Raw genomic sequence first — 18,470 nt, 5'->3', positions numbered from 1 at the left:
GTTCAACAACACCACCTTCAAACCAGAGGGCCCGCTCACCTGGTTACACCAATTTACCTTAGGAGACCGGTTGGGGGTTGTTAATATGGATAGGCGGTCCGAATTAGGCCGAATTCGAGGTCTCCTTTTCCCGCATCTCCTCCTTCCCACCACGACCTCTATGGGGGCCCCTCGGCTCGTGGAACACCTCCCTCCCTCCATGCCGCAGTCTAACGCCAAGGTCTCACTTCCAGCTTTATTCGTTGTTTGACTTTCCGGTCCTTGCCGATCTACTTTCCTCCCCACTACCCCCCCACCTCATTTTTATTTCTAGGGTCCAACCCCCCTCCTCCCCCGTCCCCCACACTATACAATAGTAACAGGGATAACACACAGAGGGGGATGGGGGACCACATAGATAACAGTAATACAGGCGGTGTTGGATATTCTGGCCACACCACTAGGATAGATCATAAAGTGCACAATAAAAGCTAGATCTAAAGTGCAATCGCTATAGTAGCTAAAGTGCAGTAGCTAAAGTGCGGTATCTAAGGTGCGGCACGGAGGGCTAGGAAGGGGCGAAAGTGCTAATGCGGAATTGGCGGTACAGGCGGGCGCCTTAAAGTGCTCTCGTCATAAAGTGCTATATCACGACCGATATAGACCCGGAATGTGCAAGCTGGTACATAATCACCCCCCTATGGGGCTGAGATGGTGATGAGTTAACTTAATGCTAATTGACCCAGATGGAGTCTCAAGACGGTCGAAATGAAGCGGATGGGGCTTCCGGAGATGGTAACTCGACATGGGCCAGCACGGTTCGATTGGCCACCGAACTACACACTCTGTGTTAACACAGCAAGGACCAGCCTAGAGGTCTACACAGGCTATCAAACGGTCTACACAGGGGCTACATAGAGAACTGCACAGAGGAGGCCAACACAATATTGGGTCTACACAAAAGATCAGGCCAGCTTAAAGGTCTATACAGAGCTTAACGGTCTACACAAGATCTACACATTATGTATTGCAGAAGCAAAGAAAATAAAAGTATTTTTGTGTGACACTTATAGTTATGAGAACTGTGTCAGTAGGTTAGGAACAAAGAAAAATTCACTCTCACAGTCAGTTCCCAACTTTCATATCTTTTTCCAGCATCAACCACAAAAAGCATGAAACAAGGTAACTAATACAAACTAATCTTTTCCAATGATGTTAACAAGGATTTCAAAACTCATCTATCTTGTATCCAAGGTAAAAGACGCTGCACTGCTTCATCAATGTTCAGGTGGAGGAAAAATATCCACAAACCAGGCTCTTCCCACAACATAATAAAAATTGGTGAGACCATATTACTTTGATGCAATTGAGTATAATAGCCAGAGGAAGACTGGAGCTCAGATAAGTTCATAACCGTAGCTATTCTATAACAACTGCAACATAATTATTTCTTTATTTTAATATTTTTCTACACCATTTTGCATTTGAAAAATCCCAACGAAGGAAGCAATATGAGGTAGCATTTGCAGAGGACAAATCATTCGACTCCAGGAAAAAGAAGTTTAGGAATTCCCAGCACAGGCTGAGAATCTATATGAGGAAATCTTTAGGTTAACAAAATTATCTTTTTGAAACACATAATTCATATAGTTAGAAGAGGTTTACGTACAATGTTGACAACAGCTCCACCATGCCTAGGCCCTCCCCTCCCATCCGACTGTCACAAGGATAGAAGAGGAAGTATCTGGAGTACTTAATCCTCTCCCACACTAACATCCCCTTTTCATTTTGTGTCAAATTTTACTTAGATTGTAAGCCAGGAAACGAGAGTTTACATGGTGGTGGTCTTCTGCTTGTAAAGTGCCATGTACAATGATGGATCATCATTCCCATTTGCCTTGTAAAGACCAAGCATGGACACCCCAAAACTAAGTCCCAAAATAAACTGTGCTGTCTTGTGCTTATGGTCGATACAGTTTTACCCTAAAATGACCAACTTTTCCAGTGATGTCATAGAAGGGTCTAAATGCACAAGTAGAGTTAATAACTTGATTTTAAAGTTGTCATGGATGTACATAATATAGTACGGAAACATAGATGGCATTTATGGTATAGTTTAGTGTAAGAAGAGCATCAATGGCTGGAGAAGTGGGGAAAATAACAACATGATCTGAAAGTTAATAGTTTACTTATTAATTCAAAGTTAAGTTATCCTTAAATAGCCATCAACACAAAGCAGAAAGAAGCTGTTACTTACTTTGGTTGTCGAGGACGCAGGAGTGTTGGCCACAAGAGTAGTTATCACATCACTGTTCACTGTGGTGCAAGCAACAGTGGCTGGGGCATGTAGTCGTGAGGGCACAATTGGCACAGGCAGAAGCCCGGGTCTGTTGTTGCTATTGCTGTTCACTGTGCTATTGCAGTTACTGTTGTTCACGTGGTTCCCATTGGTGTTCCATTCCCGGCGGTCCCATCCCATGCGATACTCTCTTTCAAACCGGCTGTGGTGCCGTGACATCTCGGCCAAAGGCGGCTTCCGCCTCTTGCCACAGAGATTTTCAGGCAGGGCCTATCAGAAACCAAAGTAAGAGACAGAAGTGTGTTATTAAACTTCATTTTTGAGAAAGAAATAAGCACTGCTACTAAGTTGATTTTCTTAGATGATGATACACCGCTACTATATCACTGACTGAAAACTGTTACTGTATTTCGGCTTTGTAGACCCTGTTAGCCCAGTTAACATCACTGGCCACATAATCAACTCACATATTTTAGTGAACCTTCGTCAGCTCTGGTAAATTGAAGCTGATGTTTGATGTTCATGATTTATGTTAGATACAATTTGTTTGATAGGTTATGTTATATTTAGCTTTTAGTGTCATGTTATAATATTCTAGTATATGTTGGGTTATTTTGTGCTATTATGTTTGTATTTTGTTGTATTGAGGCACTGAATGTTTGCCTTTTTTGTTTGTTAGAATCTGCATCCTCACCAGGTGATATGGTGGAATATAAATAAAGTCTTATTTTGCTTGACTTCTCCTTGGTCTGATAATGTAAAAGAATAATTCCAATCTGGAGTTGGATTCAGACTGCATTTCAAGAAGACCTAATGAAAAATCTAGAAGGAAGAAAGGAAGGGACAAAAGCAGGAAGGATTTGAGATGGAGAAAATGACCTCCAGCTCTCTAAGAAGGTTCCCCAAGCTGTCAGTGAGATTTAGATGACTGTTTAAGACAATGAAACATCACATCTGAATGAGGGATTAGGTTCTGACAGCAGGATCATTTTTCCAACAGCTTCCTACATATACTTAATTGAGGTCTTTCCAAAAATAATTTTAAAAACCACATGGTGTTTGGGGAAAGTAGTAAACTCCAGAAATTGTGCAAAGGGTTTGTTATTCTATGGGAGTTAATTTGCTTTATTCACAAACAAGATGAAAGAGCAGAGCACAAATGGCAGACAAATATTCTTGATTCAACCATTAAACATAATCTATGATCTTTAAATGATAAATTGTATGACAGAAATATTTTATAGACCTTTTTACAATTTAGGTTTTGCCAACAGTAAAATGACATCCACAATAGAAATTATTGGGTTATATTTTGGTTTTCCGATTAGTAGTGGGGAAAAACTTTGCAAAAAAGGGAGCTACATATAAAACATAGGTGAAGATTTATTTTCATTATATAATCAACAAAATAAGATTGCGGGAGTTATTAAAACCCAAGTTCCTTCAACAATAGCAAACATACTGATTTTTTCCCCAGAAAATTTCTTTCCCAAGAGAATTTTAGGGCAAGGGTGTTTTATATGTGATTGACTCTTTATGTAAAAGATCAATGAAGGTGGCTTCTTTTTCTCCTCTTCCTCTTAAACGTAAAATATACTAGAACATTTTGAGCAAATAGAATTTAAATTAAAACCCCATGTTTGAAAGATAATGGTTTACTTCTCTTTAAAATACATAAAATTCAGCTTCCTTTCTGGAAAAACCAATGGTCTCTCAACTCTTCCCTACCTCTCCCAAATCCCCACTCAATGTGACTTTGTTCTATTCAAAATAAAACAATGCTTTGTCGTAGTTATCTAGTGTGAGTTTCTGATTTCTTTTGAAACAAAATTCAGTTTGATTCTGAGCTCATATGCGGAGGTTAAACAGGATATTCAAATTCAACTGAAACAAAAGGATTTGTATTATTATATTTGAAAGCTTTTTTTAATAAAGAAAAAAATAGAATAATTGCTAATGGAACACCAGCTTAGAGTTTAATGAAGGCAGTGAAAAAGAGGATGCTGTTGTGTTTGAGATATTGTAGAAATCTCCCTGCTTAGGAGCAATTCCTCCATCATGCAGAAGGCTCCCTGCACCCTATTCCATACTGCACCCCACTTTCTCAGGAGTGTGGTACAAAGAGGAAGCAAGCATATTTTCTTTTTGCGGACTTCTTTCCTCACAGTCGTAGCTAAGTCATTGATTTTATTAACAAAATCATATTGTTAGTCCCTATCAGTATAAGCAATTGATTCAGTGGAATAATTTTGTTGTTATTTTCCTGTGCCTTCATGTCAACTTTGACAAATGCCAACACTATCCAAGGATTTTCTTGACATTTCTTCAGAGGACATTTGCTACTGCATTTCTTTGAGACTGAGAGTGAGACTGTTTGGGTCCAGGTTATTTGTCCAATTGCATCACCATATAAGGCCATTTCATGCACTGCAGTATGAGGAGGCCCTGCTCCCGGTCCCACCCCCATTTCAAGCTTGGCTGGTGGGAATGAGAGGGGGGGTCTTCTCCGTGATCACTCCCCATCTTGGGGACTCCCTCCCTAAAGCAAAAATGGCCCCACCCTCCTAACCTTTAAAACACACTTATGCACTTTAGCATATGGAGTGGAGGAGGACTAAGATACTGTAATGCTGGCGAACCCATTTGCATTATATGACGGCTATGATACATTTTTAACAAACACCTGTGTTAGCCATTTCAAATGTAATTCATTTCTAATTGCTTTCAATGATATTTGTTTTAATGCTCACGCAGAGGCGGCCCTAGGTAATTTTCAACAGTAAGCAAACAGTATTTTGACGCCCTCCCCCCCGCAACCAATCCTTGATATATATTTTCTGTTCGTTGTGGGAGTTCTGTGTGCCATATTTGGTTCAATTCCATCATTGGTGGAGTTCAGAATGCTCTTTGATTGTAGGTGAACTATACATCCCAGTAACTACAACTCGCATATGTCAAGGTCTATTTTCCTCCAAGAGTGCCTCAAGAGTGCCCCTGGGCAAAATCAACTATACTGCAAATGCTTACTTTGTGTAATGGGTGGAGCCGCCCCTGTGCTCACGTATAACTTCGTTTATTGTCTAACTTGGTTTATTGCTACCTAGTCCCCGTTTCATTTTTTTCATTAAAAGCTTATTGTTATTATCGTGCATTATTTTGTATTATTCCTGATGTTTTTTGTACTTTGTAAGGCATTGCCTCTGTGTTTAAACTGCCCTGAGTCCCTTTTGGGAGAGAGGGCAGTCTAGAAATAAAGTTTTATTATTATTTATTATTACCCAGGGCCATCCCATGGCTCTCCATCACAGAATAGGGATTTGAACCCTGGCGTTGTGGGATCCCAGTCCCACATTCAAGCCAGTATATCATGTTGCCTCGTTTCAACAAATGATTCAAGGGGCATAGTCTAGAAGGAACTATTCAATGAGGATTCTATAGGACTGAAACAGAGCAGTTCCCATTTCGAAACATGGTGTCTTGTTTCTGAATAGTTATACCAGCATAAAGTTATCAGTCCAACCTCCTGCCATGCAAATCACTCCATGAAGGGTATCCAGGCTCTGTGTAAAAATGTTCAAAGAACTCCATCAACTCCCAGGCAGCATATCCCACTGTCAAACAGCTGCTACTCTAAATATTTTCGTCCTAATGTTTAGCATCTATTCTAAAATCTATTGTATATTCCCTTTTTGTACCTTTTCAGAAGAAAAAAAAAGTAGAACTACCTTAACTAACAACAACTTAGAAACCATTACAACCTTTCATTTTTTTTTTAAAAAAGAAGGAGTTGAATCCCTCTCCTCACTCCTCCTTTAAGGAGCAGCTACATATGTAATGCATGTAGGAGTGAAGCCAGTAAGCAGTGGCTGGACTTCCATGTCAGTAGGCCAGTGAATCCACTCCAGGTTTAAAATTTAGCAGAGGTATCAAACCCACTATGGATAGGATTCCTACAGCTAGAACGACTTCTTTAAAATTCACACTAAAACCCAGAGTGGAGTCATTACTTCACTGATTTAGGCTCCTTCTACACTGTCCTATATTCCAGGATCTGATCCCAGGTTATCATCTTTGAATTGGATTATATGAATCTACACTTCCAGATAATCTGGGATAAGAAAATAATCTCGGATCAGATCCTGCGATATTGGGCCAGTGCAGAAGGGACCATAGACACCATCATTCACACCATGGTTGTTGTTGTTGTTCATTCGTTCAGTCGTCTCCGACTCTTCGTGACCTCATGGACCAGCCCACGCCAGAGCTCCCTGTCGGCCGTCACCACCCCCAGCTCCATGGTAATAAACAAATAAAGGAAAAAAGTTGTATTTGTTTTCCTGAAATCAGATCAGGATGACATGCCTTTACCATGATTGTGACCTGACTATAAACACCAGACTAGTGATCCTGTTATTCTCTTTTTTATGCTCAGTTCTAACAAGTTTGTTCTGCTTTATGACAACATAATAGCTTGTGCAACAGTTAACACACACACAGTTAAAAGCAGTATCACAGGATTTTGGAATTGCACTGCATGGAAAATATGGACTAACATTAGCATTTAATATATTGGTGAGCACATTTATCACAGTCATCTTCCTCCAACCAAACCATCCCAGAGTTCACTCAGTTGCAGCAGTACTATTGCTTCATCATTTTCATTTAGATGTATGGCTTCACACACTTTATCTCCGGCTTCTTTGGAGTTATAAATGCAAGGGGAAAACGGGCTTTTAGACAATCTAGAATTGAGCAGTCGTATTTCTCAGCCTAACAGAGATTCAACTCCTTTCTGTTACTCCAAAAGAAGTGGCACTTCTTTAATTATTTATCCTTTTATAAAATACATTTCCGATTACTGTTTACAAATGAAACAGACATTTGACACACAAATTGCCCTAAAACTGTTTTTACAGAAATAGCTGCTTCATTTTTTAAAGGGAGGGGGGAACGCAATGATAGGCCTGTACATTGAAGATAAGCACTGACATTACTCCGAAAGTTATCAAAGCAGCTGTTATGAGAAGCCCTACTTATTTGTTTAGCAGATGGGATAAGATTTCCACAAAAGGGGGAGGAGAGAGCAGCCCGTAATCAGATCTAATGTCAAGAACAGCATCTGATAACTGTGAAAAACATCTTCATACACTAGCAAGCATCATTTCGGAGAGATGTTAAGAAGATGAGTGGATGTAATTTGAGCAGACAATCCCGATGCAACTTAAAATAGGTGATGTTAAAAACCAAGATATTATATTTGTGCCAAATGTACAAATATTTACAGATACCCGGGAATACTTTTATTCTAGGACTGCAGTGGCACATTAAAAATACGAAAGTGTGCTTTCCCCCTTGTTAATATCTGGAAAAGGCACATTGTGAAGTGTCAAGTGCCGCTATATGCACTGAGTTATAGATTTTATTTGAACTAAGAAAATATTCAGTTTTAACAAGGGGCCTTTTAAGGAGCAGACTGCCAAATACAGGACTTTCTGCAGAACCAGATCAAAATCAGTTCTGCTGCTCCCCAGCTGCTAGTTTCTGTTTGGAAATCTATGTGAGTAGTTTTGTAATCTATACGAGAAAGAAATGTATTTTTGTGTGCATCCCTCATTATTAGTAGTTAGAAAGTTCTATGAAAAAACGCAGAACTATTTTCCTTGGTGAATTCAAACATAGCTTATACTTCATTACTTTACCTTTTTCCGAGTTTTTTACTGGAACGTTTTTTAAATGAACTAATAGCAGGAGTCTTTGGCTGCGGCACAATTCTAAGCTCTATTAATGTTAATGGGGCTTGTGCCACTGAAGCATTTCGAGAATTGGACAAATGAAAATGATAGCACTAGTACAATTATAATATTCTCAAATAGCTCAACCTATTTTATTGTATAATTGCAATAATAAACTCAAGACCAATATGTGCATGAGGTGTTAGAATACTCAGCCTACCATCCTGATTGCATTACTGTGGAGGGAATAAACTCTCTCTAAACACATCGACGTTACTTTCTAAGTAAACGTAAATAGGATTTTACTGTCAGGACATCCTAATAGGACCACAAAGAACAGAAAGGAAAATGTAGCATAGAAAGAAAAAAATCTTGGCTTACTAAGTAAAACATGAGAGACTCATTTATTTTGAAAAAGTAAATTGTAGCAAAAAGTGTTAGAATTCCTCTTATATTCTTCTATACTGATAATGTAATGTTAAGGATAGTTTTGTTAGATACTAGTTCCACATGGCGTGGTGTCGGAAGTCATGGGTCAGAATTGGGAGGTAATGGGACTGGGGAAATAATATGTGTATCTCAATTGTTGAATTTTGAAGATTGTATTTTTTCCTTCATATACCACAATAAAATGTATATCAAAAATACATTATAACAGGAAAAATCTGATAAGAATCTAATGAGTACCTCAAGTCTACCCTTTCTGCATAGATCAGAGGTTTTTCTTTTTCTTTTTTTTTTTTGTGTCAGGAGCAAGTCGCTTCTGGTGTGAGAGAATTGGCCATCTGCAAGGACGTTGGCCAGGGAACGCCTGGATGATTTGATGTTTTTATCATCCTTGTGGGAGGCTTCTCTCATGTCCCCGCATGAAGAGCTGGAGCTGATAGAGGGAGCTCATTCACCTCTCCCCGGATTCGAACCTGCGACCTGTGGGTCTTCAGTCCTGCCGGCACAGGGGTTTAACCCACTGCGCCACCGGGGGCTCCTAGATCAGAGGTGAGTTACAAACTGATTGTAATGGATGCGATAAAGGAAAGCAGCTACTTGGTATGCAGAACAAAAACTCTTTGGAAGCAAACCCCAGATTCCACCTGAGTTTAAATATACAAATAGTTATGAATATGCAACTGATCTGTTTTCAGTATGACTATGTAGTTTTGCTGTGAAGTTATGAAAAAGCCAACGGAATCCACCTGACGATCCAGCTGCCAAATTGAGCGAAGATCTGTTCACCTTCTGAAGAGGGTGCAAGGGAGTTGATGTTTCCACCCCTCCTCTGCCAGTGAGCAAGAGTCAGAAGAAGGATCTCTGTCAGAAGCCCATGTTGTGGCCTCAGCTGCTGGCTGGAAGAGGTGGAACTATCATTCTCCTTGTACATTGATCCAGTGACTGGTTTATTTATTTTATAGTATTTTATATCTCGCGTTCTCTTTCTCAAAGGAGACTCAAAGTGGCTAACACTAAAAACACACAATGTATACATTAAAACCTAAAGCATATAATTATTAAAATAGAATTAAATATGAGACTTACTAAAATACATAGTTGAAACTATTTAAAAAACTTTTTTTAAACTTCATAAAGCACAGCACTCCTTGGCTTGATCTTAAAACCTTTCTTTTCTAAAAGCCTGCCTGGATAAAAAGGTTTTAGCCTGCGGCCGGAAGGACAACAGGGAGGGGCCCATTCTGGCTTCCCTGGGCAGAAGGGAGTTCCAAAGTCGAGACGCAGCCACTGAGAAGAAAGGCCCATTTTCTCGTTCCCATCAACTGAGCTTGAGGTGGAAGTGGGACCAAGAGAAGGGCCTCTCCTGAAGATCTCAGGGCTGGACAGGTTCATAGAAGGGAATATGATCAGCAAAATGCCCTGAACCTGAGCCCGATAGGGCTTTATAGGTCAAAACCAGCACTTTGTGCCCAGAAACACACTGGCTGCCACTGGGCCTGTTTCAACAGGAGGACTGTCTGAGCCCTGGTCTTTATGGTGTTTTTATGGTGGGCTGAGAAAGTTGGGCCATATGTTTTTACTCCAGCAGACACAACAACATAGCCAATCTAGGATACTGATGACTGTTTGAAGCATAAAATAGCAAAATAGGAACAAAAACTGATGAATACATTATAAAGAGTTTTAAGTTTTATAACTGAAATCTTCCTAAAGAATTTTCTAAATGCCTAACAAATTAACATGCATTGATCAACAAATATTCGTTCCAACAATAACTTGAGTCTAATGTGCCACCAAATCTAATGCGCACCTCAATTTTCGAAATCCTCAAATCCCAAAATATTTACCATATTTTGTGAATCTAATGTGCACCCTACTTTTGGGAAGGTAATTTAGTCAAAAAAGGTGAGCATTAGATTCACTAAATATGATACTTAATAAATTAATCCTAACAAAACTTCTTAATAAATGAAATTAAACCCTACGCAGAAGTGGCATATACTACCTCACCAATTATCAAGAAAACAACAAACACAACAGCAACAAGAATTTGATTAGACAAACGGATACTTTTGCCTAACATTGCCAGATTTGTAATAATAAATGTTCAAGGCGAATTTGGGTCATGAAAACCCAGAAAAGTTTTTTTTTTGTCATGTCAGAAGCGACTTGAGAAACTGCAAGTCACTTCTGGTGTTAGAGAATTGGCCATCTGCAAGGACGTTAACCAGGGGACAACCGGATGATTTGATGTTTTTATCATCCTTGTGGGAGGCTTCTCTCATGTCCCCGCATGAGGAGCTAGAGCTGATAGAGGGAGCTCATCCGCCTCTCCCCGGATTTGAACCTGCGACCTGTTGGTCTTCAGTCCTGCGGGCACAGGGGTTTAACCCACTGCGCCACTGGGGGTTCCACAGAAAAGATATTGTAAATCTGGAAATGTTGAAGAAATGAGCAATCAAGCTAAACAGGATGTTTGTGCATCAGAGACCACGAAGAAAAAATGGCTTTAAAGGGGGGGATTAGAAACAATAGTGAAGGATAGTCTATCAGTGGCTCTTAATCCACTGCAGTGAAGAGGATGCTGGTCAAAATGGACCCTACTTGAATTTAACAAGGATTTTCTTTGTGTTCTTCTCAGTTGCTTTTATTTGTTACACTGTGTCCTCCCTTGTCATCGAGGAGCTCACAGAAGAATACATAGAGTTTAATCTCCCTCTCTTCCTTACATCAACCCCATAGTCTAAACTGTCCAGAGAAATTTTAGTTATCCCAAAATTACAGATGACTGAAGATTTGAACCTGAATTTCCACAATGCACTTTGACTTCTGTATTCACACAATCTGCACACATGGAATGAAAATGCTACATTGAAAAAGAAATCCAAAAAGAAAAGCTTGATTTTGCTCTTTTCTGTAAGGGACACCATTTTACCTCAACACAGTATACAATGGGGCTTGAGAATCCATAGATTTTGGTATCCATAGGGAGGGAAGGCTTGGGACTGAACTCTAGTGGATACTAAGGACTCACTGCATAATGCAGCTTTAGCCTAACACTGCTTCTTACAAGTTCTTCTTGTGTTATCTGATATTTGGAGACTAAAAAAGGTAAAGGTTTTCCCCTGACATTAAGTCCAGTTGTGTCCGACTCTGGGGGGTGGTGCTCATCTCCATTTCTAGGCCGAAGAGCCGGCGTTGTCCATAGACACCTCCAAGGTCATGTGGCTGTCATGACTGCATGGAGCGCCATTACTTTCCCGCTGGAATTGTACCTATTGATTTACTCACATTTGTATGTTTTTGAACTGCTAGGTTGGCAGAAGCTGGGGCTAAAAGTGGGAGCTCACATCGCTCCCCAGATTGGAACCTGTGACCTTTCAGTCAACAATTTCAGCAGCTCAGCAGTTTAACCCACTGTGCCAACAGGGTCTCAATATTTATTCAGTATGTCAGGAGCCATACTTGTGCTCATTCACTACAACTGCTTTTTCTTTCTGTCTGTCTCTTTTCTACAGACCACCATTTTGAGTAGCACCTCTCTAAACCACACAGGTTGTCAATTATCTCTTCTATAGTATTATGGCACACTGGGGGAAAAGCCCAGTTACTATACCCCCTTCCTTTTCTTTCTGTAACTGATCTTCTAATCTCATCACACCACATATGTATAAACCAACATCATTACTTTATCCGTAATTAATGTACCCTTCCTTCACAGGTTTGAATCACACCCTATATATAAAGCAATTTCCTCCTCCTCCTCCTCCTCCTCCTCCTCTTCTAGTATTTATTTATACCCTGCTTTATCTCTCCTGCAGGAGACTCAAACTGGCTTTAGAGGTCTCCAAGTGCAGTTGAACACCATCTTGCTTCAGCCTTTATCCAACATAACCAACAGTCAGGATTCATAAAGGATGCTGTCCAAGAACCACAAAACCATGATATACGGCAGTGTTTCTCAAACTCTACTCTTCCAAGTGTTTTGGACCTCGGCTCCCAGAAATCTTAGCCAGCTTACCAGCTGTTAAGAATTGTGGGAGCTGAAGTCCAAAACATCTGGAGGAGCAGAGTTTGAGAAGCACTGATATACTGTCTCATCAAGGCCAAATACATTAATATGGTAGGAGCACCCGAACCTTTCTAGCTGCCCTCTTGTCTCATAGTGTCTGATTACACTTAATGATGGCAACAGTTTCTATCAAACACAGTTCCTTACCATCTTTACCTGCCTGGCTTTTAAATTAACTTGGGAATCCAGATTGCAGAATGCAGCTGAACCACAAATACTGAGAAATCTTCAGGCTGTGAAAGGTCAGCAAAGCACTGTGAAACATTCACAGATAGACAACAAACAGATTCTATGAGCCATTCTATAATTCAAAGGTATTGCTTTTTGCTGACCTACCTTATTAGTAAGATGAACTTCTTAACTAGAGTTTCTGAGATGACTTTATGCTTCCCCTGTAACTTTACAACTTCAAGACTATTTGGAGGCAGAGAGAAAGAAAAGCCCAGCTGATAAAGGTAGAGCTCAAATCAGGACAAAGATGTCATATTTTCTGGGGGGAAATGGAAGGGCTGTTGGAAGTTGTCTCTCCATGTATTTATTCATTTGCCAATTATTTATCATCTGGCACAACTTTTGGTCTCTGTGTTCCTGCTGGCAACATTCCAAGTTCTGGTCTAGCTTTTCCAAAGACCTCTGAAGAGAAGGAGTTACACACAGAAGCTAGGGATTTCAATGTGTCATAATCACGTTAGACTGGATACAAGATGAAAGGAACTGCACACAGTGCCCCTAAATCTACCTTGACAGTGTCCTGTTGAAACAAATCACTCCGTATGTCATCATCTCCATCTCAAAAATGGTACCCAGGAAAAGCATTCTCAAAAATCTATCCATCTACTAAACTACATTGAATTAAAACATTCTTGATTGATTTATCAAGCCAGTCACACTCCTGACAATAATTCCACTGCAGACCCAGAAAACAATTTGGTCAACCCCACTCACACTGCCCTCCTTCCTCCCCTTAGTTTAGAGTTTGTCAATATAAGTAAAGGTAAATGTTCCCCTGACATTAAGTTCAGTTGTGTCAGACTCTGGGGGTTGGTGCTCATATCCATTTCTAAGCCGAAGAGCTGGTGTTGACAATAGACACCTCCAAGGTCATGTGGCTGGAATCACTGCATGGAGCACCGTTACATTCCCTCTGGAGTGGTATCTATTGATCTACTCACATTTGCATGTTTTCGAACTGCTAGGTCGGCAGAAGCTGGGAATAACAGCGGGAGCCCACACCGCTCTCTGGATTCCAACCAGCAACTTTTTGGTCAGCAAGTTCAGCAGCTCAGCGGTTTAACCCACTGTGCCACCAGGGGCTCCTAACTATACTGTGACATTATTACTTAATACGAGCTCTTTTCTGGTCTTCTTTTCACTTCCTTGTTTGTAGCAATTAAAATACAAACACACACATTATATCATCAACAACAGTACCTAGCCTTGCAATATACAGGTTTTTCAGACACAGGGTCAGTTGGATTAGCCCATACACCATGTTTTTAACAACCACCAGCCAGATGCTTCAGGGATACTCCCAATGGTCAGAATTCCTGACCATTGGTCAAGCTGGCTAGGGCTCCAGGGATTTGGAGGCCCAAACAGCTGGAGATTGTGCAGGTCTACAGCAAAACAGCAGTCTTCACTTGGCTTGTTCTGTAGAATCTGATTTTTATATATGCTGACCATGAACATGGAAGTACAACTGAACAAATGCAGGTAATGTCCTGTGAGCATTTTTTCATACACTTTAAAAATCCTCATGATCTGTTCATGCCTCTCGTGGAAGAGAACTCTACAACTATGAGAGCCCTATTTTGGAATAAAGTCATTTTATCTTTTATCTATTGATCTCAGCTCCGAAGAAAACACAAAAATACAGCACAACCTACATAATGGTGCAACCCATACCCATGGTTCACTTATCTGTGTCAAGGGGGAAATTGCCTCTTCAGGAATTTGCTAGGTTCTCCAAGCAATTCAATGGTTTACTTCCACTTCTACCAGAAATTATGACAGAGTTGACTTGGAGGCCCTAGCAAATTCCTAGAGAGGATACATCTTTAGAGATCTCTAGGTCCTACAATGTAACTATCCTATGCTGGGATCATAAGTGAGGCAATCCATTAGCATTAGGTCATATCTGTAATTTCATGTGACATCTCTCTCACAGGAGTCTTACTGTATTCAAAATACACCTTTTCCCTATATATTTATAAGAAAGTATTAGAAGGAAATGTTTCACAGGTTAGAATATGGTTTTAATTACTGTCTTTCTGATACACAAGCAGACAATGATTTATGGTTTTGCATACGAAGTGTTACTTTGAGTATAAAAAATATTTAAAGGAAAATTTGATTTCAGCCCAAAAGGTTATGATGTATGTTTTCCAGGAGGAACATGCAGAAGAAACCTTTATATCTATTCTGTTTTTATTTTATTACATTTTAAAACAACCCAATAACCAAAGCTCTCTAGGGAGTGTGCAAATTAAAAACACAAGAAAAGCCTGCAATAAAAGAAACCAGATAAATCAAGGCAATATTAGCAGCAGCATATTAAAATCAAGAATCAATACTGGAAGCAAAAATAAACAATGTAAAGATCTAAAACCATTGAAAAGTATCTAAAGTAGTTTTTTTTACAAAGTTTGTATACAATCATAATTTAGAAAGGAATATGGGATGTAGAGTTCAATTCTCACTCAATGGAGGTTCTCCAGCTAAAGCACATGTGTCAAACTCAAGGCCCTAGGGCCAAATTTGGCCCTTCATGTCATTTTATATGTCTCTCCAGATGCTGAACTATAACTCCTGTATTCCTCATCATTAAATATCATGACTACAGCTGATGGGAGTTGTGAAACAGTAACATCTGAAGGCTGCAGTTTTTTTCTGTTTAGTCAGGAGAGTGGAGTCCAAATTTAGATCAAGGCTTATGGATATGATACCTGACTTTAAAATGTCCTTTAACTTTTCCTCAACCTCAGAGCCACAAGTGATGTTGGATTCCAGCCCAGCTTACCTGTCCAAACGTATCTCCCTCTACGAACCCCCATGGACCTTAAGATCATCTGGAGAGGCCCTGCTCTCGGTCCCACCACCATCACAGTCACATTTGGTGGGAACAAGAGACAGGGCCTTCTCGGTGGTGGCCCCTTGGAAATCAGATCTGCCCCCTCCCTTATGACCTTCTGGAAGAAGCTCTAACCTTGGTTATGGTATCAAGCTTTCACAGAATCCTTTTTTTAATGGACTGTTTTTAGCTGACAGCAATGGATTGATTTGGAAGACGACGTGAAACGGTGAACTGTTTTAATGTATTTATAATTGTTTTAATGTATGCTAAATGTATATTATGCTTTGTTTTTATTGTTCAGCACCAAATGGTACCTGTTGGTAGCCATCTCGAGTCCCTTTTCGGAGGTGCGAAGGACGGGATAGAAATGCTCCTAATAAATAAATAATAATAAATAAATTCTCATTATCCCCAGTCTGCAAGGCAGATAATCAAAAGTGATGACAGTTGTCATTCAATAACATCTAGGGACCCAAATTGGGTAAAAACTAAAGAGTATCAACATTATTTTTTTAAAAGTACTTGGCCCTATGTTTCCATAGATTCTCCATCCATGGATTCAACAGCCCTTTGAAGGCAACCATAAAGCTGATGTGGTCCTCGATGATAGTGAGTTTGACATCCCAAAGGATCCTTCACAGGGAGCTGCCTAGTCTCTTTTTGAAGACATTCAGAAAAGAAGACCCTGCCACCTCTTGAGGCAATTGGTTCCACTGCCTAACTGCTTTTACTGCCAGGAATTCCCTTCTAATGTTCAATTGAAATCTACCCTCCTGTAAGGTAAATTAGGTAGAGCTGTATTGAAGCAGCAAAGAAAAATGCTTCAGGTATATAAAGAGTGCTATCATGTCAATCTTCTCTTCATCAAGCTGAACATGCCCAGCTCCTTCAAACTCTTCTTTTATGCTTTGCTCTCCATGCAACAGATCACCCTCCTTGCCCTTCTCTGAACTCTTTCCAACTTGTCTATATCCTTTTTAAAAAGAGGTGTTACAACTGAGCACAGATGACACTTGATCAGTGCAGAATATAGGGGAACTATTACTTCCCTTGAGTTGGAAGCTTTTAATACAGGCAAAGGTAGGATTTGTCTTTTTTGCTACAGCAACACCCAGCTATTCAACTTAAGATCAACAATGATCCCAAAAACCTTTTTACATGTAATACCACTGAGTCAAGAATCCCCCATCATGTTCATTTCATTTCTGTGGCCTATATATAGCATTTTATTAGTCTCTAATTAATTTTATTTTATTAATTTCAGCTAAGTTTTCAAGTTTATAAAGGTCCTGTCTTCAGTGTGTCAGCTACTCCTCCCAGTTTTGTGTCATATGCAAATGTGACAAAAATTCCCACTATCACATCACTGAAATCTTTGATAAAAAATACTGAAAAAGAGTGTTGATCCCATGAGTGAACCCTGTGGCATTCCATGGTAAAACAGCTTCCACTCTGAAACACAGTCACTGATGACACTTCTGATCATGGTTTTCCAACCAATTACAGAGTCATCTGATGGTGTTTCCATACATTCCACATTTAGTCAGTTTGCTAATAAAAATATCCTGTGTGACATTATCAAATGTTTAGCTGAAATCAGGATAAATTATATTCACAGTATTCCCACTATCTACTAAACTAGTAACCAGGCCAAATTCATGTTGGATACTATTACTCACTACATCAGTGGTGCTCAACCTATTGGTCCCCAGGTGTTTTGGCCTACAATTCCCAGAAATCCTAGCCAGTTTACCAGCTGCTATGATTTCTGGGAGTTGAAGGCCAAAACATCTGATGACCCACAGGTGGAGAACCACTGCACTACATTGTCATCAAGAAAGTTGATTATTCCTGTACAATCCATTCTAACATTTTTCTTTGTATTAGGTCAAGCTGACTGGTCTGTAGTTTTCTGGTTCTTTTTTGCCTTTTTTTAAACAGAGAGGCAATAAGGGTTCTCAGAAATGATGGTATGTGGTTCTACAAGTATCTCTGCACGCTTCTTCCATACTCCAAACACACAGCTCACCTTCTGCTCTCTCCTCAAAGAGAGGAATACTCAGAGTTAGTTTTTGCTACTGCCTTCCTTTGAAATGAAGGCTACAGCATATGGTATTCATTGGCGATCTTAGCTTCCAAGACCAGACAAAGAAGACCTGGAACCATAATGTAAGCAAGGTGCTCTGGAGAGAACATTTCACAAATGAGGCAGCATCACAGAAAAGACCTTCTTTCCCTTTGTAAGTGACACCTTGTGACTTTTGGGAGCATCATATGAAGATCTTTCATTTCAAAGGCCAGGCTAGCTATTATAGAAAATGCTTTATCTGTGGATTGGCTCCAGAGAAAGGATTGGCATGTGAGGTCATATTAACCAGCACTGGTTTTAACTAATTGCTTTTTTCTGACTCTGGACTCAATGCACTAACCCATAGGCATATAGAAGAATATATGAAAATATAGTTCTGGCCAACAGCAAGTCTCTAGGTTGTCAGGAATGATTAATTCCTAGACCTATTTGGAGATTCCTAGTATATTGTTAATGTCTTCCATTCAAGAACTAACCAAGCTAATCTTTCCTTAGCTTCTGAAATCACAAGAGATTGTGGTGGTTTAGGATGTTATATTGGTATGATGAAAACAAATGATTACCAAAGAATGAATAACTGTTATATTGCCTCCTTTATTGGTAGGGTTATAGATGTCATTGGGGGGGGGGGGGGTAAGCCAATGGGTTTTAATTTTTATTTAAACCTTTTTAAATCTACACTTGTAGCCTAAATACCTTCAAAGGTACCAGATTTTGTCTGATCTTGGAAATTAAGCAGGGGCAACCCTGGGCAGCACTTGGATGGTAGATCTCAAAAG

The 18,470-nt window shown here is 39.8% G+C and overlaps 1 protein-coding gene across 1 annotated transcript in view; it reads right to left on the bottom strand.

The window, feature by feature from the left end:
* KLHL29 (kelch like family member 29) overlaps window positions 1-18,470 on the bottom strand; it is a 545,709-nt gene that overhangs the window by 367,026 nt on the left and 160,213 nt on the right. The window contains exon 3 of the mRNA XM_060786976.2: window positions 2,237-2,548. Within this exon, the coding sequence (XP_060642959.2) occupies window positions 2,237-2,497 (261 nt within the window). The 5' untranslated portion in view covers window positions 2,498-2,548. The remainder of the gene's footprint in view (window positions 1-2,236; window positions 2,549-18,470) is intronic.

The sequence above is a fragment of the Anolis sagrei genome, chromosome 1 (assembly GCF_037176765.1).
Source record: "Anolis sagrei isolate rAnoSag1 chromosome 1, rAnoSag1.mat, whole genome shotgun sequence".
Classification (NCBI taxonomy): Eukaryota; Metazoa; Chordata; class Lepidosauria; order Squamata; family Dactyloidae; genus Anolis; species Anolis sagrei.
Note: the sequence above shows the minus strand (reverse complement) of the source record. Positions and strands in the feature narration are given on the sequence as shown.